Below are 22,123 nucleotides of genomic sequence, written 5' to 3' on the forward strand. Positions count from 1 at the left end.
TTCCTCCAGCCCTTCCTCAAACAGCTCCTTTCTCCAATCACTGTGCAGTATGCACATTAGCCTGTGGTAGTGAACAGTTACAGTGATGTAATCTGGCTGCGCCTGTGTATGTTATGTCTGCCTGTGTTTTCCAGCCTGTCATCTTTCTGCCTTTGTACCGTATATACTCGAATAGAAGCCACATTTTTCAGCACAAATAATGTGCTGAAAAGTCCTCCCCTCGGCTTCTATGCGAGTCAGCTGGCTGTGCCCCCACTATGTCTGTCCTCCCCATGCCCGCAGCAGCATTAGTGCAGCAGTAAACAGACTGATGTTCCCCAGTGCTCCCAGAGCGTGCATTGCAGAGAGCAGGAATCCTTTTGATGTAACTTTCACGGTTTTTACTCCGCTCCCTCCCGACATGCTGAAGCTGGGAAATGTACAGTTGCTTCTTGTATTCTCAACGCTGCATCCTCCGTTATGTGCTGATACATGTGTTTATGTGACAAGCGGCCACATGCTGCTGTTATGCCCGGATCTGTATACTGCTGTGGCTGCAGCTCGCTATCATGAAGCTCTGATTTCCTGGCTTCAGCGTGTGGGGAGGGAGCAGAGTAAAGACAGTCAAAGTTCAAAGCAAATGCCGGGCTTCAAGAAACTACATCTCCCTGCATGCTTTGCTGTCTTCAGCACATGCCCAGTAGATGGCAGCAGTCAGGAAGTCTGCTCTGAAGTGCACATGGAGATCAGACGTGCAGAGATAGAAGCAAAATATTCATTGCAGACATGGGCTGTGTCACAAGGAACAGTTATATTCCCTGCCTGCAGCTTTGCAGAACCTGTGGGAAGTACTTTAGTGCCCTGGTGGGGGTAGCTTTAATTTGGGCCACATTTCAGCAAAAAATAAACGCAATTTGGGACACATTTCAGCAGAAAACAAATAATTTACTCACCTGACAGAAGTCTCCTCTCCTGGCCTCTGGCACGCAGCTCCGTGGATGATCCTCCTCCAATCTCCCGCGCTAACAGGCAGAGCAGGGCTACGGGAAGATAGCGTTCGAAGCCCTATACTGCAGACAAAATAGTCTCCAGTACAGGGCTTCGGTCGTCATCTTCCCGTAGCCCTGCTCTGCCTGCCGAACAATACGCAGGCTGCTGGAGCGGGGCTATGAACTGGCACGTTGTCTATTAGGCGCTGCATGCCAGTTCATGCAATGGTATGGTGGCCAGAGTCCCGAGGCCAGGCCGTCCCGCAGCTAAAAGCGGGACGTTTCCCAGGACCTCATGCAACCTGGGACAGGAGACCCCGAATCCGGGACCTGTCCCAGGTAAAGCAGGACGTATGGTCAGCGTATCTAGTGTGAATCATAATCTGCCATCATGGGGAAATGCACTCCAGTTAGCAACATTTGAGATTCCAGACTACAGGGTGTGGAAGATTTGTCTTGAGCAATGTCCCTGGTTGTCAGCAGGATTTGTGTCAAGAAGAGGCTGGGAGCTAAGCAGACGTGAGGGGCAATTAGCAGAGACATAGATGCACATCTGGCTATGGGGAGGTCAGCTGCTGGGGGCCTATTTGGCTTTGGGGAGGATGTCACATACTGGGAGCACATCTGACTTTTTTTACTGGGTATTGGGATGCCTCATATTGGGGGAACATCTGGTTATTAATCCTAAGGCTATACTAGAGGGGAAGGGGGGGAGGCGGCTTATAAGCGAGTCAATCACTGTTTCCTCGTTTATGGGGGAAAAGTGGGTACCTCAGCTTATGAGAGTATATACGGTATTTTGTCTATACTCTGTCAGCAGATCGCAGCGCTGTACAGTGTTAGACGGCGGTTTCGCCGTCTTACAGTCTCCTAGCAGTCAATCACTGCTGGGAGACTGATGACAGAGCTCAAGCGGAGATGTGCGCGTGATTTCCTGCAAAACCCTGCTCCAGGACTTCACGCCAATTGCTGTGGAGTGGTCCTGTGGCTGTAGGTACCCAAGTATAGGTTAGATAGGTAGGTGCCTCCAGCATAGGTAGCCAAGCATAGGGGTGGGGGAGACATGCGGCTGTTGCACTATACCTTACTTGTCCATGTCCGCTGCGGGCTTCGTCTGAAATCTGCATACACGTGCCCCAGGTGGTTTCCGCAGTAACGTAGGCACATGTCTGTATGCAGATTGTGGACGGAGCCAGCTGCGGACACAAAGTATAGTACACATTTGACTTTAGAGGGGACAGTGCTGGGGGTTTTGTCGCTCGTCCTGATATCGCTTGGGTTTACAGCTGTACACCTGATCAACCAAACAGCCCGACATCTTTCATCATGTCCGATCAATATATGCAATCAATTTCGGCCCGTCCTGTGCCCGCACATACCTGGAACGATCCTCTGGTCACCCGCTAGGTGCAGTTTGTACTCGTTCACACTCCTTTTGCCAGGAGCGTCCAGCACAGACGTGGTAGAGATTTTATCGTACTGCACCTGCGCAATATGCTGCCAGCCACAGTCGTGCAAAAAAGTCGGCAGTGAATAAACCGAACCATGGTGGGGGACCGGAGGATCTTTGAGTACTGGCATGGGACAGAACGTCTGCAGGGGGCTGGGAGAAGCTCCAGGTAAAGTGAATCTTTTTTTTCCCAGTCTTCAGTTCTACTTTAATCCCCTTGCCGTTCCAATTATTGCGGCAAGGGGGCAGCGCAGCACTTATTTATTTCTTAAAATCATGTAGCTAGCCTAGCGGCTTGGCGGGTACCGGCAAATCGGCGGGTAGCGTCGGCAATCGTGTACCACACGTAGCTAGCAAAGTGCTAGCTGCATGTAGAGAATTTTTTTTTGGGGGGGGGGGGAAATAAAAAAAAAAAAAAAAAAAAAAAAAAAAAATAAAATAAAAAAAATCGGCCCAGCAGGGTCAGAGCAATCCTCCTGCGCGAGTTACCCCGAGCTCAGCTCGGGATAACCGGCAAGGAGGTTAAGTGTCGAGGGAAGGTGAAACTAAGGAGTTAAACTGACCCCAGGTCATGGCTGGTCAGCAGGAGGAAATCAGCAAATATTATAAGGCTCCCTTCCCACGTGATTACATTCTGCCTGTGCGCTCATAACGTCTCCAGGCAGACCTAATAGAGGAATGCTGGCAAGGTGGGGGATGGTGAGGAGAGACACTCTCAGAGAGGGAAAGAAAGTTCCCCCTGCTCGCAGCACCTGGGTCAGAGCTGCAGTCAGGAGGTTGGGAGAAGGTACACAGGCAGCAACTACAGACAATGAACATGAGACTGTCAGCCCAAACCTTCTGTGGTGATTCATTGCTGGGCTTTACTTGACTGGCTGCTTTTGCTGCTGTCACTTGTATCTGTGGCACTGCTGGCTACACTTTACTGCTGGCTGCCTTGTCCCTTAGTCTGTGTCTCCTGTGCTGGAGAGAGGGGGTGGAGCTAGAGCCCAGCTGACAGGAAGATAGAGGCTGAGAGGAGGAAAAGCTGGGCTGCAATTGAATGCCTGAGCTGAGGGGAGAGACGGAAGTCTCTCACTTAGTGATGGAAGTCCGGCTCTTTTCAATGAATCGATTCATTCAATTCAATTCACCAAAAAGAAAGGGATCATGAACCGATTAATTTGATTCATTGCACTGGGGAGTGTGTGGCTAGCAGTAAATAGTTGCTAGTCACTCCCCTCCCCCTGCTAATTGGCCCAGCCATATATTATTCCTGCTCCTGGCTCCTCCTCCTCCAGCTGTGTGTGTGTCAGGGCCCTTTTCCACTAGCTGCGTTTTTTGCCAAAAACACAAAACACATGCGTTTGCTCTTTCTTAAGTGCAGTCTGTTTAAAATAATAATCCCGGGTGGCCTTTTCCACCTCTGTGTTCCGATTTTTTTTTAAAACCGCAAACATGTCTGCGCAATTATAATGCGTTTCAATGTAAAATATAGGAACGCATGAAAACCGCTTTGCGTTTTACATAGATTTAACCACTAGTATCTATTTTCAAAAATCTAGACAACACTTGCCAATCAGAAAAACGCAAACGCATAATAAACGCACATCAAACTTGTTCAAAAACGCAAATGCCCAAAAAACGCACATCAAAATTGGTCAAGGTCAATCCCTCATGAACCGTACATCACTACTCTCACTCCACTCTGTCAGCCAGCTCTGTCTCTATTAGCTGTGTGGCAATGATGCCCCGGCTGGCAGCTCTCTCCCTTCCCTCCATTCCTCTGCTTGCCTTGCTGTCCACCCTCCCTGTCTCCTGGCCTCTCCCCTCCCTCCGCTGTCTGCTCCACTCTGCTGCTCACTCTGGCTGTCAGTGCAGGTCCTTCATGCTTCCTACGAGGCGCCACCTGATGACGTAAAATGTAAATAACATGCCCGCAGGAACTCTTGTGAAAGGTCTCCCAGTGTTTTCTGCGAGCCTGCCGGACAGTAACCACGTGACTGCCGCGGCAGGCTACGTCACAAGTGGGATGGGTTTATTAAAGGATTTATTTTATAATTTTTGTTTACATGTTTTTTGATCATATATTGTTAACTTTTTGCCACTGATTTTTGAAAAGGATGCTGTTGGTCTATTTTGCTATTTAGAGTTCAGGTCCTCTTTACGGCTGGTTTCACAACAGGACGTTGCGTTTTAGGGGACATTAAGGTCGCATAACGTGCCCCTAACGCAACGCCTGGTGCTCTCTGATGTGGACGTCAGAGTGAGCCGCGTTGTGCAGCTCACTCTGGCATCCGTGATGCGTACTCTTGGACGCATGCGGCATCACGTGGTCCTGCCCGGCCAATCGCCGCACAGAGCGGCCGCTCCAGGAAGTAAACACTGCACGTCACTGAGTGCAGTGAATATTAAATTAGCCATGTGCCTGGCCGCTCTCCGCTCCTCCCCAACATTACTGAGCATGTGCAAGCAGTAACGCGGCTTTGCCGCTTATATAGTACTGCATGCAGTACGTTGTTTTATGGCGCAGCGTTACTAAGTAACGCAACGTGGGCACTGTGAACAGCCCATTGATTTTTCATTGCTGTGCGGTGGGGTGCGTTACAGGCTGCTCTAACGTGCGCCTGTAACGTCCCACTGTGAAACCAGCCTAATGACCCATACTCACAGGCTACAAATGTCACCGCAACGAGGCGTTGCACGGGCGCGCACCCCGAACTGTCGCTCGTAGCTGCTGTCGCCAGGCGATTGGCGCGGTCAATCGCCTGGCGACAGTTGCCGCCACAACTGTCGCTAGCCCACGTGGGTATGCGGACTAGTGACAGCAACAACCAGGGAATACCTTCAACTTCCGGCGGGGGGAGAAACAACAGCGACATCTTCCGCCGCATTAGTTGCCAGGTCCCTCTGCCGTGTGTATGCGGAGGGACCTGGCGACGAGCTGTCGCCCACACGCTCCCGTGTGCTAGCGACAGGCCAGAATGTTGCCCGTGAGTATGGGGCATAAGTCTTGGCAACATGGAGTCATTCCTCATTCAAGCCACAGCTTCAGAAGTAACCAGATATGCCCCCAGGCAACTCTTTTGATCACTTTATTAGCTCTTCATTGGTGCTAGACTGGTAATTATCAGCTCTGTATGTGCTTTGAATGGTCGTAATCAATAAAATATTTTCTTCTGCTTAAAGCCTCCTCCACACCATAGAATTCCACATGCGATCGATCAAATTAGATAGGATCGATTAAATCCGACATGGCCGATCGAGATTCGAGCGGTAGTGTGGTCGATTTTGCATAGTTATCAATGCAAAATCGACCACACTACCAATCAAATCCGGATTGGACATGTCGGATTTAATCGATCTAATCGAATTCGATCGATCGCGTGTGGAATTATATGGTGTAGAGGGTGCTTTAACCCTTTCCACTCGTATGTCCTGCACAGCGGGACATTGCGAATTCCGCGCTGCACTCGTATGTCCCACTATGCGGGACATGTCTGCAGCGACGGTTTGCAGCGCGTCGGAACCGCCACAAACCGCCTGTGTGCGCCGGTTTGTGGGCATGTCCCACTACATGCCCACACTGGTAGAGCCCCCCATCCCCATACCTGATGACCCCCATCAGCGGAATAAGGAAGTGACATTTAGATTTAAATGTCACTTCCGTTTCTTTGTTTTTTTTTAAATAAAAAATAGCTGCAGATTCAGTTTTGCAGATTCCATTCTGCAAAAAAAATAATAAAAATCATTGCAGATTAATTTTTTTTTCTTGCAGATTGCCTGCAAACTTGTTAACAGAATGAATGGCATCCTATGGGATGGACTGGGGGAGGGTGTAAATAGTAGCCAACTCCAAATACTACTCCTGGTGAACTAATCTTCAAGCAATGTATGGTATATACTCCTTAAGGAGGAGAACATTAGAGGACCATATACATACTCCACAAAAAACCTTTCATGTTCTCAATCTGCATAACAAAATTTATTGTATCAAAAATTGCACACAGTTCCCATAAAACCCTCCCATTCCCCCCTTAAAAAAGGCTGCCTAGAAATTGGAGCGCTCCTCACATACACATACCAACCACACATGTAACACAGTCTCTGGCCAGTACTTGCTGATCAAAAAGTGTGGCTCAATTGAGAAGTTTCCTCAAAAATATGCAAAAATTGGGCAATTAGAATCAATAATTCCAAAACTCATCAAATTGTCCTACTGTGGATGGTATCCGCAGCAATCATGGTATCCCCCACCGATCTCAGCTGCTTATTCCATTCAATTGGTTGTCATATGAATACGCTTTAGGAAAAATCCTCTTATTCGGTATATAACTAACTCCTAACTAACAGCACTATGCACTGATGAAGCCCACGTGATCAAGTAGGCGTAACGCGTATGCAGGCGTGGTCACCAAGCCGACAGAGCGAGAGCGTGTAGCCTGGCGTCACTCACCGCACGAGTGAAGCGCAGAGTCTGGCCGGCCAGAGGGAACAAAAAGTTAAGACACCTCGTAGGAACCCGGGATCAGAGTCAAGGCAGTGTGAGCTGCGGGACGCCACAGCCACAAGCCCAGGAGATATGACAGTACCTAAAGGGGATGGAAGCGTGGTGAGTGCTGCTGTGCAGCGTGGATGAAAATTAAAGAGACAATCTCAAATGCATAAAAATTGGTAAGCTCAAGAAGGAGAACTTGTTTCATATGTCCAAAGTACTTTGGTGATATAGTAAACCGAATAAGAGGATTTTTCCTAAAGCGTATTCATATGACAACCAATTGAATGGAATAAGCAGCCGAGATAGGTGGGGGTTACCATGATTGCTGCGGATACCATCCACAGTAGGACAATTTGATGAGTTTTGGAATGATTGATTCTAATTGCCCAATTTTTGCATCAGCAAGTACTGGCCAGAGACTGTGTTACATGTGTGGTTGGTATGTGTAGGTGAGGAGCGCTCCAAGTTCTAGGCAGGCTTTTTTAAGGGGGGAATGGGAGGGTTTTATGGGAACTGTGTGTAATTTTTGATACAATAAATTTTGTTATGCAGATTGAGAACATGTAAATAGTAGCCAGTATTTTTTTTGCTAATCTGCCCAATCAAAATACCAACAATTGCATTGTGTGTAGGGACAGCAAGACCCCAGGTGGCGGGCATAAAACCACCTATTATTGCGAAACTTGCTCACGCAGGCCCGGATTAAACCAAGGAAACTGTTTTTCAATTTACCATACCTTGGCTTTCTTCTCTGCTACCAGCCAATAGAAGATGCCAAACTGTCCAAATACGGTATCAAATTAAACGTTATGTGTTCTTTAAAATAAGATAGCAGTAGGGTATTGTACCGTGTTAGCCATCAGTAAAAGCAAGAAATGTAAATCAGGATGATACCATTTATTGGCTAACTAAAAATGAATAAAAATAAGCAAGCTTTCGGCCTTGCAGCCTTCGTCGGGCTTATAGCCTGTTAGTTTGCAGGCTGGTGGTACAGACAGCTATATACATGCAACATCAAAAGGGAAAACAGATATGCTTTGGGTGCTGAAGCAACCCCTAAAATTCTCCAAGCACCCCCCAGCGTGAACTGACTTTCGGCATCTAATAGATGCCGTGTCAGTTCACCGCAGCGGCAGAACAGGGCTATAGTTAAATGTCCGAAGCCCTGCTCTGGAGACTTTGGAAGTTTCAGTTGCTGGCTGCAGAGGATCGTGGGAGCTGCGCACGGGACGGAGGCCGGAACAGGAGCTCTGCTGCAGGTGAGTAAATGTTTTTGTTTTTTTATTTATATAAGCAGCCAGGTGTATCGTTTATGTTCTGGCCAGGTCCGCTACACGATTGAAGTGTTTTTTGGACAGGTCTGCTACATGATTGCATGTATTTTCTGGGCAAATCTGCCGACATGATTGAACGTATTCTCTGGGCAAATCTGCACACATTACGTGTATTTTCTTGAGAAAACCTGCACAAGTATGTGAATTTTCTGGGGAAAGGGTCACCAAAACTTGGGTCCACTGTCTTGGCGTTGCACGTTTAAAGGGAACCCGAGGTGAGAATAATATTGAGGCTGCCATATTTATCTCCTTTTAAGCAATACCAGTTGCCTGGCTGCCGTGCTGGTCCTTTGCCTCTAATTCTTTCAACCATAGACCCTGATCTGGTGTGATTCAGTTCACTACTGCAGCCAAATAGATCAGCAGGGCTGGCAGGCAACTAGTATTGTTTAAAAGGAAATAAATATGGCAGCCTCCATATCACTCTCACCCCGGGTTCACGTTAAATTACAGTTAGCTTCGCCCTCATCCGGTCACGGCTACGCCTATATGTTATACCCCCACCCGTTTTTTGCCCCTTTACTTTTTTTTTGGGGGGGGGGGGGGGGGGGTCTTATAATACCCAGCACCGGGTGTCAAATGCCCTAGGTACGCCACTGGCTAGAATGGCTGAGAAAGTTCAAATATCACATTAAGAACTCTATAATTTACAGCCAAGCTATAAGGTACAACCAGATTTGTTCTGACAGGATGGACAGAGACAAGCACCTGGATCGCCTTAAGAACACTTTCATTAACCACTTCAGCACCACAGGGTTTTTTGCTTAAAAACCAGAGCAATTTTCACATTTCAGCGCTCCTCCCATTCATTCACCAATAACTTTATTGCTACTCATCAGATGTAAATGGTCTATATCTTGTTTTTTTGCCACAAATTATGCTTTGTGAGGGTGATATTTGCTTTTAGTAATTATGTTATTATCTGTGCATTTTAAAGGGAAAAATGAGAAAAAAAAAAGAAAAAATACACTATTTCTCCATTTCCATCCACTATAGGTTTTCAAATAAACAATGTTACCATAGGTAAAACACACACATTGTATTTGCTAATTTGTCCTGGTTATCTCAACATTTAAATAATGTTCCTAGTACAATGTATGGCGAAAATATATTAGTTTCTGGTTTGTGTTTTTTGTTTTCTCATTGTACTCTATCAGTACTTAAAAGCCCTTTTCTTCATGATTAACAGTAATACATTCTCATGGCATACATATTTTAAAAGCTAAGTCCCTAGGGTAACTATGTATTCTCTTTTCAATGCTGTCACTTTTGTTGTTTTTACAAGTATTTATTTGGGGGTATAGAGTACATGAAAATAACAGTTTTATTGCTTTTCATTCAGTTTTCCGGTAAAAAAAAAAAATCACATGACTTATCCCTCAGTTGTCAAACACCACAAAATCTATTCTCTCACTTGTCACGGTTAAAATGATACCCTATATACATAATCAGATAGCTTATTGGGCATACAGCACACTGTTTACCACAAGTACGCCTATCTACTCCCCTGAGCCCCAGGTAAAGTTCTGTGGGGAGTAGATAAGCGTAGCAAGGGTTTCAAAGTGGTTAAACAAGGTTACAGTCCTATGTATATAGCTGTCTGTACCACCAGCCTGCAAACTAACAGGATATAAGCCCGATGAAGGCTGCAAGGCCGAAAGCTTGCTTATTTTTATTCATTTTTAGTTAGCCAATAAATTTTATCATCCTGATTTAAAACTTCTTGCTTAAAATAAGATATACCATGTTACTGTGTTACATCCCATGTTAAAATGGGAGAGAGTGTAAAGAGGGAGAGCGCATTTCTTTAAAAAAAGAACAACAAAAAAACACTCCGAGCAGAAACGACTTCCTTCAGGAAAGAACTCCAAGTGGAAAGGGTTAAAGGACACCCGAGGTGAAAAACTAATGAAAACAGTTGCATCTATCCTCCTAAATATGACTTAAGAAATTCCAGTTTTATTTTATACTTAAATGTACTTTAAAGTTTTTACTGTTTTATTATTTTTGCTCAGGGACACATTCATTGAAGTATGCCAGAGCTCAAATCTATGAACTATCGACCCTTTATCTCTTTCCTGCTCTCAGAAGCCATTTTCTGCTAGGAAAGTGTTTTATGGTTGTACTTTCTTATCAGTGAGTGTCACACTGTAGTCCGATCCAGTCCTGACTCATACAGGAACTGCCACTTACATACCTGATGTTTAACTCTTTCAGGCAGGGAAAGAAAAAAACGAACAAAGCATAGTTATTTGTGCGCTAGGTACTGTACATACACATGTCTATCTCATCATGTCACATGTCATCACGGGTATCCTTTAAATCTTTTTAACATCATGGCTGTCCTTGACAGGTTTTGGTGCTTCATATCAAATGTGAATTTTGGGCTTGAGGGTTCCCAATGTAAAACTCACATTGTGGCCCAGAGCTCCTTAGCTAGTGTGGGTAGTGTCAGGAACAGGACTGTGGAGGTGGTACAAAAATCATTCGACGAAGACTCTTCAGTTTATGAAACCACCGACTCCCAGTATCCAAAAACTGCTCCGACTACAACTCCACAGCCTTGGCCAGGAATCACATATTTGAGCATCAGTAATCAGAAATCTGAGCTTGGGTTTCTTTAGAGTTTTCTCAAAGGAGGGGTTTTCATACCTTATGAACTATTTTGCTTTCATAAAGCAAAAGAAAATACCCAAAATAATTAGTCTTAAATTTACACAAGTTTGATAGGACTTTGCCTATACTTATTAAAGGAAACCTGAGACGAAGGAATAAAATAAGCTTTACACATACTTACAGCCCCCTTCACACTGATTAGTCCCTCGCCGTCCTCCTCCGCTGCCTGCAGCCTTCGCAATCTGGTCCGATAACTGTGGGAGTTGAGTCAGCGCAGTACTACTGCACAGACGCAGAACGCTCCCAACCATGGGAGACGCGTGCTTAGCCGCACTGCGCCGACTGGCCACAACTTGCCAATTTACCCCGCCGGATTGTGGAGGCTACAGACAGCGGAGGAACATGACGAGGAAGCAAGCAAGCAGGGGTTTAACTGAGGAAGCTCCAGGTATGTATAAAACTTTTTTTTCCTTCGTCTCAGGTACACCTAAAGCACTTCTTCAATAGCTAATTGCTGAAAAAGTACATTGCAGATAAGATAACTCCTGAGGAAAAAACAAACGAACAACAACAAAAAAAAACACACAACTTATTTTGACAAAGATTTGATCCAGTAATGTCACAGTATTGAAAACCTTCCTGTTTTGCTTCACTATTTAAAAGCCCATACACACGATTGATGTTGCCCAAACGGGATCGGGACCTGATCCCTCAGGCAACTTGGCTGGGCTGAGGCTGTACAGGTGCTCCGTTTTAATGCAGGGAGGCAGAGGGCTGAAAGAGCGGTGCAGACGTGACATTACACAGTGGGTGGGGCAGTAGTGAGTTTAAAGCAATCAGCTGTTGCTCAGCTGAGTTGATCGCTGTATACATGCCAGATTATCAGATGAGGCGGTCGTTATTGGCTGCCTCAGCAGACTTTAATCTAGCATGTGTACAGGGCTTTAGTCTGTACAATATCTTTCAATAAAGGGGAAACATTATTTTGCCAACTTTTGCAGGCTGTTTTGAGCAAGGCAGCTTTTGGCTTTGACAAGTATGGATCTTCAGAGATTTATTAGGGCTAATGTCAGCTTGCGTGCTGTAGCTCTGCCCCCTTGCACGAGTGCTAGTGTAATATCGTTATTATGAGGCACTCTATGCTCCTGGAGCGGTTCATTCAACACTTTGATCCACATAAAGCAGTGGTTCCCAACCTTTTTCAGGTCACGGCACATCACCCAAACATTTAGATCCCTGTGACACTATAGATATATAGAGCTATAGATAGATATCTCTATCAGTGGGATAGCTGAGTCTGAGGACTAGAACACAAGTTCTGTAACTGTGGCCTAACCTTTGACAAACACACTCTTAACTCAATTTTGGTATCAATGAACCGTGATCTAGTTTTGTATATAATAGTGTAAGAGGCTGAAAATGCGACTACTGCTGCTGCCGGCACAGCATGACTACTGCTGGCGGCATGGTTTGACTACCACTGCTGCTCCCGGCACGGTGTGACTACCACTGCTGCTGCCAGCACACCGGAGAGGGCTGCATGGACAATATGCTGCTTCTGGCACAATAACTGCTGCTGCCTACTGCAGTCATGTCTGTTCAAGGAAGGCACACCCTTTATATGTAAAGGGCAACTTCCTTCACTGACCATTTGCCTATGACAGTTTGTGGTCTCTCGGTTCGCTCCTCCATCGGTGCAGCTTGGTTAGAGCTATGTTCCCGCTGTGGCTCGCTCCCAGATGCTTGTATGCCATTCTGCCTCCCACTCTGCCTTTGCTCTGATTGTTAGAGCAGGGCTACAAAAAGAATGGCTGCCGATGTCCATGAATATGGACACTCCACTCCAGCCTCTAATTACAGACAGAGCTGAAAGGTGGTCAGTGTGGCAACTGAGCAGCTGGGAGGGAGCCAGAGCGGGGACACTGGGAACACTGCGACATCCCCGTGGCTGCTGGGACACAAACAGGTTGGGAACCTCTGACATGGGGGGGGGGGGGGCGATGTGTGGACCAGATCCAGCAGTGGTGCACCTACAACTGGCCGCAATGTGTCCATGTAATTTTAACATTATGTGGCACAGTGGCCGTGGGTGGAGCCGGAAGCAATCTGAGTATAGCCTAGTAAACAACTTCAATTTTGATTGGCCAATCACTGACCAATTTTACAGCCTCCATGTGATTAGCAGGTCAATGGATTTTGAACACATAAACAGATTGTGTAGATAAACTCTCAGACTACATGGAGGTGGTAAAATTGGTCAGTGATTGGCTAATCAAATGTGAAGGTGTGTTCCAGATAGGGATAGTTATTGATAAATAATTAATTTCGAGTTAATGCAGGATAATGAAAATTTATGAAGCTTGAAAATAGACCAATTTTAGATTGATCCTCAACAGGATTTGACTTGTTAATTTTCAAGCTGCATACAAAATTTGCATAATGCTGCATCAACTCGAAATTATTTGCATCTCCTTGACTATCCGTAGTACCAGGCTGTAGTCCGACACTCTAGTCTGTACAGGATACCGCTAAGTCAGATTTAGGCTCCCTGCACACTGCATGTGATTCCGATTCTTAATAGTTTTTTACATGCAATTCCGATTTTTCATTGTTACTGCATGCTGCATTTTTTTTCTACGTTTTTCTGTTGATAACATTCAGGGAAAATCAGAATTGCAGATCGGAATCAAAATCGCAAATCGGACTTGCAGTGTGCAGGGAGCCAACGATTGGTGGCAATAAGTTGTATTATGCTGGACTATGTTCGGCATTTAGAGCAATGCAGGAAAATGACAATGTCGGACATAGTCCAACACCAGAGCAGAAATGGTTGATGACTGCATGCTGCATTCTGCTCACTAAGCACTGAAGTCATAGGATGGGCATAAAAGATTGAGTGAGAACTTCTATTGGAGGGGGGACAAAAAAAAAAAAAAAAAAAAAAAAAAAAAAAAACTTGACAGCCACACCCATACTGAATCATAAATACAAAGTTACATTTGTACAACTAACATTTTTCCCACTATAAAGAAAATCAACCTGACTACATGGATCAAAAAAGCATCAGCTAATTTTCAAAGCATTAACTATTCCTCCTTCAAAATAGAAATAATGATATTCTTACCAAAAGTAGACCAAGCAAACATGGTGATAACAACGATCAGCCGTATGATAAAAGTGACTGTGCCTCCACTTGCCAGCAGCATTAGCCTGGAGACCAGCATGGCCACTGTGAGAGGCAGGATGCAGTAGCCCAATACACACAGGCTCTGGAAGAAAGAGCTGAAAGAAACACACAGATGACTGGAATAAATACTGTGTCCACTGCAAGCATTTGTCACTGTATGAAATACCCTTTTCCCCTACTAGTGATAGTCGACTTATTTCTTCCATTAGTTGTGATATAATTTCCAAAACTCTGCCTTGGCAGCCACAGAACTACTAAGCTGCTATGTTTCCTTCTGCCAAGTTCCTTTCTTGTGATTCTCTGGTATGTTTTCCCTATATAATCAATTTCTGCCCCAGCTACAGCCAGTTTATTTCTAGATATACACCCCAGGGGTTACTTTCATTGTGCTGTGGGGTCACTAAAAATTGGCCTGTGTCTGGAACTGGAGGGGCAGGCAGTTGTGAAGGCGCAAACACACGCCTGATTCCTGAAAATGACAGGTCATCAGACGCGCCCGCGGGGCCTAGCGGATCAGTCAAAACCAGCCTGATCAGCCTGCCGACAGACTGTACACACTGACAAACTGTCGGCAGAACGGCCGCCCTGCGGGCAGGTCCGAAGACCCGTCGTTTTGCAGGAATCAGGCGTGTGTACTCACCTTTACAGTCGGGAATTGAGGAGGCGCTTCTGGAGTGTGTCACAAAGGTTTATGGGAGGGAGATGTAGCTCAGGGAGATCCCAGTGCTGTGGCCAAGAAGAGTCACATAATCTGCTCATAGGCATAGGTCGTACTACCCACTAAATTTCAGGGACCCTGAGCAGTGACCTCAAGAGCAAATCTGCACTTACCTGGGGCTTCCTCCAGTGCCCCATAGACTCACGAGTTCTCTCTCAAAGGCTACCTAAAGGACAAGGTCTACATTTCAATAATCTTACTGCTGTGACTGCCACACCCAAATGGGCTCTTAAAGGACTTCCGAGGCCAAAATTAATAAAATCACACTATACCCTTTTTTTTTGCAGAATCCACGGACGACGTCCTGCCCGTCCTCCGCTCTGTTCCGCCATCAATGCACGTCTTATTGTTCCCCTACGGCTCGGCCCGACCCCACCGAACGGGTCGCATGGATGCCACCTCTAATATGGCCGCCGCCTTGCTCCGCGGCTGCGCAGTACGCTTTGTCGCTAGCGCGACTGCGCTGCCTGTGTGCGCCCGCCCAACGTACACTTGGGGAGCATGCCGGGACCTAGTACGCGGCGGGAGGCGGGCAATAGGCTGCGCAGTCGCGCTAGCGACAAAGCGTACTGCGCAGCCGCGGAGCAAGGCGGCGGCCATATTAGAGGTGGCATCCATGCGACCCGTTCGGTGGGGTCGGGCCGAGCCGTAGGGGAACAATAAGACGTGCATTGATGGCGGAACAGAGCGGAGGACGGGCAGGACGTCCTCCGTGGATTCTGCAAAAAAAGGTATAGTGTGATTTTATTAATTTTGGCCTCGGAAGTCCTTTAAGTAGCCATAGTGCCCATTTCCACAGAGTCTGAATCTAGGATGAAACTGCAGCCTTCCCCCTCCTCCCTCTCCCCTCCCCCCCTTCATGTTAGTTTGAGGAAATACTGCCCATCTTTCCAGTGGCTTGCCGTTAAGATCACACTTTGGTGCTAATCTGGGCGGCATGCTGCCAATTTCTGCAGCACACAGCCAAATTACTTTAGCATGGCTAAACGATTCGGACTGCGGCTATGCAGCAGAATGGGAGGTGTGGCCAAATTGAAAAAGGTTCCGGCTCCCAGTGGAAATAAGCCCTTAAAGAGCGGAACCTCCAGAGCTTCGAATAAAACTTAACTAAGGGCTTGCAACATTTATGGTGAGCAAGAAGATTTGTGTATTGGCTGCCTCCTGGAGATACTGAAAATGCATCAGTACTAGAGGTCATCTCTAAAATACACAACACAGGGCTGAAAGCATCATTATCTGTATTCAAAGTATTGAGTGCCAGTTACCACTACTGCAAACTCCCTGTGTTTCCCTGCAAGCAAATTCGGATGGGGAAACTCAGCCTACTGGAGGGGGGAAATGTCAGACAGCATGCTGCATTTTCCACATAGCGCATCTGAATTCCTACGGCTAGAGGGATTCGGATAGGTCTCGCATCACACAATACACGGGGGAGGAAAAAAAGTTTTACTTACATGGTTCCTCCAAGAAGTTTTGAATTCAATGTGATGACTACTGCTCCAAACCAAATTATTACAAAAACTTCAGCAAACTGTGGTCCTCCATCATCCTTATTGTTAACATTTCCACTCTGTAACATTCTTGGGGAGAAGGGAAAAAACAAGGAAGCATTTATAAATCTTTTGCGTTTTCAGAAGAATTAAAGCAGTTTGACTTAATTTAGTTGTTTGGTATGGGTGCAGATTAAATTTAATGTGAGGTACCCTGTAACAATCATATTTAAATCACAACTAAGTGAAGAAAATGTAAAATTTGATAACATGAAAATACATGCAGGCTGATCTGTGAGATAATATCAATATCACCCAATCATAAATATACCACTATAACAGCCCTGTGTAAACAATACCATACACAGAATACAAAAATAAGGCGTTTCAACAGCGAACATAATAGTGATACAATAAAACATAACTTTTAGGGCTTATTTCCACTGGCTCCTGACTCCATTTCCGAATCAGACTCGGTACCCATACTGCTGAGAAGCCGCAACAGAGTTGCTATAGCAAGGCCATGCACGGCCTCGGATGCGTGCTACAAAAAACTGCAGCATGCTGCCCAGAATGGCACCAGCATGCGATTTGGATGGCGTGCAATTGTATGGATTAACAGCTTTTCACCATCTAGCATGCATGCTGGGAAAGGCTGCACAATCTGATATACAGGATCTTCTCAAAAAATTAGCATATTGTGATAAAGTTCATTATTTTCTGTAATATACTGATAAACATTAGACTTTCATATATTTTAGATTCAAATACACACAACTGAAGTAGTTCAAGCCTTTTATTGTTTTAATATTGATGATTTTGGCATACAGCTCATGAAAACCCACATTTCCTATCTAAAAAAATTAGCATATTTCATCCGACCAATAAAAGGAAAGTGTTTTTAAAACAAAAAAAGTCAACCTTCAAATAATTATGTTCAGTTATGCACTCAAAACTTGGTCGGGAATCCTTTTGCAGAAATGACTGCTTCAATGCGGCGTGGCATGGAGGCAATCAGCCTGTGGCACTGCTCAGGTGTTATGGAGGCCCAGGATGCTTCGATAGCGGCCTTAAGCACATCCGGAGTGTTGGGTCTTGCGTCTCAACTTTCTCTTCACAATATCCCACAGATTCTCTATGGGGTTCAGGTCAGGAGAGTTGGCAGGCCAATTGAGCACAGTAATGCCATGGTCAGTAAACCATTTACCAGTGGTTTTGGCACTGTGAGCAGGTGCCAGGTCGTGCAGAAAAATGAAATCTTCATCTCCATAAAGCTTTTCAGCAGATGGAAGCATGAACCCACTTTTGAACCAGAGACAGCGGCAGAAGCGCCTGACCTGGGCTACAGAGAAGCAGCACTGGACTGTTGCTCAGTGGTCCAAAGTACTTTTTTCGGATGAAAGCAACTTTTACATGTCATTCAGAAATCAAGGTGCCAGAGTCTGGAGGAAGACTGGGGAGAGGGAAATGCCAAAATGCCTGATGTCCAGTGTCAAGTACCCACAGTCAGTGATGGTCTGGAGTGCCATGTCAGCTGCTGGTGTTAGTCCACTGTGTTTTATCAAGGACAGGGTCAATGCAGCTAGCTATCAGGAGATTTTGGAGCACTTCATGCTTCCATCTGCTGAAAAGCTTTGTGGAGATGAAGATTTCATTTTTCAGCATGACCTGGCACCTGCTCACAGTGCTAAAACCACTGGTAAATGGTTTACTGACCATGGCATACTGTGCTCAATTGGCCTGCCAACTCTCCTGACCTCAACCCCATAGAGAATCTGTGGGATATTGTGAAGAGAAAGTTGAGAGACGCAAGACCCAACACTCTGGATGAGCTTAAGGCCGCTATCGAAGCATCCTGGGCCTCCATAACACCTGAGCAGTGCCACAGGCTGATTGCCTCCATGCCACGCCGCATTAAAGCAGTCATTTCTGCAAAAGGATTCTCGACCAAGTATTGAGTGCATAACTGAACATAATTATTTGAAGGTTGACTTTTTTTTTGTTTTAAAAACACTTTTCTTTTATTGGTCGGACGAAATATGTTAATTTTTTGAGATAGGAAATTTGGGGTTTCATGAGCTGTATTGAATCTAAAATATATGAAAGTCTAATGTTTATCAGCATATTACAGAAAATAATGAACTTTATCACAATATGCAAATTTTTTGAGAAGATCCTGTAGTGAAAACAGGCGCTATAATTAATCTTAAAAAAAATGATAGCGAATGTCTTTGTTGTAGACAGTGTACAATAAAATGCCAATAGAAGCTTTTCTTTCTTCAGTAAATATTTATAATCAAGCTAAACACATCATTTTCTGCAACCAATTTCTGAATATCCCTGGAGTGGTTAATTATGCAATCCATTCCTCTACCTAGCCCTTATATGTAATCAAATAGCATGAGGCACTGCAGGAGTGCATGTCTGAGGGATGCCAACACTGAAAATGATAAGGTTTGAAGGAGAGGATAATAATAATAAACAACAACAAGTGCTTCATTCACTCTTAGGGCTGGTTCAGACGGACGTTTGCAGAGCGTTTACTGCCAGCGTTCGGGGCTTGGCGTTAAACGCTCCCATTCAAGTGAATGGGAGCGTTTGTACCAAGCTTTTATGCGCGTTTGCACAAACGCGGCGTTCGGGTCCCGATTTTCACTGGCGTTCAAGGAGCCCCTGGAAGCTACATGTTGCTTCCAGGGGCGGTTAACCGCGACGGGTAATGTCCCTCTAGGGGAAGAAAAAACGCGACCGCATCCGAACGCAACGCGAACGCTGCTGAAAGCCTGAACGCATCATGAACGCAACGCCAACGAACGCGACGCCTCCAAACGTCCGTCTGAACCAGCCCTTACTTCGTGGAATGGTGGTATCCCTGAAGAAAAACAAAACAAAAACAAACAAAACCTTTCCTACTTTTCTGCTAGTCCACTGTCTACAACACATTTGACAGATTAAAAGTAGACATTCTGACTTTTGATTTCACTGGCTGCATGCTTGCCGAAGGTGTCTTAAACTATTACTGACAGACACATCTGCATTACCAACAGCCATGCATCATTTTAGCCGGTTCAGCACCGCAGTGCCGAAAATCTCATGCATCCGAGCAACGTTCACCTCCCATTCATTCGCCTATAACTTTATTGCTACTTATCACAATGAATTGATCTAGATCTTGTTTTTTCCGCCACTAATTAGGCTTTCTTTGGGTGCTACATTTTGCTAAGAATTATTTTTTTCTAAATCCATTTTAACAGGAAGATTAAGAAAGAAATTAAATTCATTATTTCTCAGTTTTTGGCCATTATAGTTTGAAATTAATATAAGCTCCCGTAATTAAAACTCATGTATTTTATTTGCCCATCTGTCCCGGTTATTACACCGTTGAAACGATGTCCCCATCACAATTTATGGTGCCGATATTTCATTTAGAAATAAAGGTGCATTTTTTCAATTTGTGTCCATCACTATTTATAAGCTTATAATTTTAAATATTATAATGGCATACTCTCTTGACATGCATATTTAAAACGTTCTGACCCTTGGGTAACTATTTATGTAGTTTTTTTTTATTGTATTTTTATTTATTTTTTTAAATAAAATATGTATGTGGGTAATTTTTGGTGTGGGAGGGAAACTCCTAATTTTAAATGTAAAATAATAGAATTGTTTTATTAAAAGTGTATGTGTGTGCAGTTTACTATTTGGCCTCTAGATGGCCACAGTAAAAAAAAAAAAAAAGTCCTGGATGCGAACAATCTCGCATCCAGGAACTAAAGTTCACGGAGAAGTTTCCTGGGGGGCAGAAATACCGCACTCTCTCACTAGAAAGCGTCGTTTTTTCTGCGGGGAAATTAGATCGGTGAATGGGAATTATATTCCCATTCACTGATCGGGGGGCTAGCGGCGGGCGCGCCCAATCGCGCGCACCATGCGGCAGAAGCAGCAGTGCCTATCTGGACGAGGAAGCTCGTCCAGATAGGCCGAACTGGTTAAGGGTGTAGAAAACCTCCACATATTTCTCTTCTTTAGAATAATTAAGCTGATTTTAGTACCATGCAAGATAAGGCCACATTTACAACCATCATACATTCCAGACAAATAATTCAAGTAACAACTGGTACTTACAATGCTAATGAAACACAGAGCACAAGAGGACCCCATAAATCCCCTACAGAAAGAAAAAGCAAAAAAAAATTATATATATATCAAAAAGGAAATAGATGTAGCACTACAACAAACATTTCAGTTAATCATTCTCACATTCAAGACAATTATCCCCATTCACCGGCAGAGGGTGATATTACTGCCTTACAGGTATTTCACAACACATATACAAATATTGTATACGGATCTGCTGAAGTCAAAAATGTAGTTCAGGGGACAGAGATTGGTATATATACACAGTTATATGTAAAGGTATGTGCATGCCATGTAAATACTTTTCTTATTCGGTAGTCAATAATATAACTTAAAGGGACACTATCAACTGACTTCTTTTTTTTCAATTGAGATAGGAAATGTTTGGGAAGTGCTGCCAAGTGTTGGTGTATACATCTGAATCCTTATCTCTCTGTTTACTGTTATCTAATCCCTTTATCTCTTTCACACTTTTCTGATGGCAGTCTGCTGAAATTCTGACACAGACTCAGCCATGAGGGGAGGTCGGATTCCCTTCACAGTGCAGCATTAACTATGTGTACAGAGAGCTCAGTCAGAGGCAGGCAGAGCTTTCTTTCGCAGAGAGCAGAGGAAATGTATCTTATGTGCAACATAAACATCTGCAATTGTGTGTGTGAAACCTGATATATGAAAACAAAAGCCTGTCAGATAATCTGCTTCAATACTACACTGGTCTTAGCATGTCAGGTTGCAGAGATTCTTACAGATTCATACCTCTGCAAATGAGACTTCTAAAAACGTAGCACACAATGAATTAAAGCTTTTGCCTCTGATATTTAACATGAAAAGTAGGGAATGTTTACACAGCTACGTAGACATTATTTGTACATTGTCATTTTAGAACACATGGTTTGATAGTGTTCCTTTAACCATAAATGCAAGTTTCACATGTGGAAAGTAGTGAGAACACCTTGGTAGATCCTGTGTGTTTAACCTGTTGCCAACTGCTCCAGGCCAGTTGGCAACACACCAAGCAGGAGATGCGCGCAGGATGCGTGCGCATCTCCTGCTTGGGGGGGTGGAGCTCCACCCCGCCTTCAGTCTCCAAGCGGCGATCACTGCTCGGAAGACTGTTAGACAGCGGTTTCGCCGTCTAATTACATTGTACATTGCTACGATCTGCAGCAGCGCTGTACTGGGGACAGCCGTGTGACACGGCTGTCGTCCCCCTAGGACACAGGGAAGCAATCCGCTGTGATAGGCTGAAGCCTATCACAGCCGATCGCAGTGATTGGCTGGCCAGGTGAGGGAGGGATCTAAGATAAATAAAAAAAAAAAAATAGTAAATTTTATTAGAAATTCAATTAAGTAAATATTGACAAAAAAAAAAAAAAAAAAAGACAACACACCTGGGGGGCCATCAGACCCCACCAACAGAGAGCTCTGTTGGTGGGTAGAAAAGTGTGTGTGTGTGTGTGGGGGGGGGGGGGGGGAAATCACTTGTGTGCTGAGTTGTTCGGCCCTGCAGCTTGGCCTTAAAGCTGCAGTGGCCATTTTAGTCATAAATGTTCTGGTCACTAGGGGGGGGGGGGGCTAACACCGCAGTCCTCAAGTGGTTAAAGATCAGAAAAAACGTTTTATTTGCTCTTTGTTGTTGAAAATATGTGGTAGTTTACACCACATATGAAGGCTAAAGATTACTCAAATATGGAAAAGGACTTGAGGAGACGCCCTAGTAGGAGATTGCAAACCGCTGTTCTGCAT

General features: G+C 44.8%; 1 protein-coding gene across 4 annotated transcripts in view; it reads right to left on the reverse strand.

The window, feature by feature from the left end:
* The window catches only part of YIPF6 (Yip1 domain family member 6), a 62,455-nt gene that overhangs the window by 10,243 nt on the left and 30,089 nt on the right, over nt 1-22,123 (reverse strand). For all 4 annotated transcript variants that reach the window (XM_068249665.1, XM_068249667.1, XM_068249664.1 and 1 more), the window contains exons 4-6: nt 20,366-20,408; nt 16,205-16,330; nt 13,970-14,127 (exon numbers count right to left, since the gene is read on the reverse strand). In XM_068249665.1, the coding sequence (XP_068105766.1) occupies nt 13,970-14,127; nt 16,205-16,330; nt 20,366-20,408 (327 nt within the window). The remainder of the gene's footprint in view (nt 1-13,969; nt 14,128-16,204; nt 16,331-20,365; nt 20,409-22,123) is intronic.

Source organism: Hyperolius riggenbachi, chromosome 8 (assembly GCF_040937935.1).
Source record: "Hyperolius riggenbachi isolate aHypRig1 chromosome 8, aHypRig1.pri, whole genome shotgun sequence".
NCBI classification, from domain to species: Eukaryota; Metazoa; Chordata; class Amphibia; order Anura; family Hyperoliidae; genus Hyperolius; species Hyperolius riggenbachi.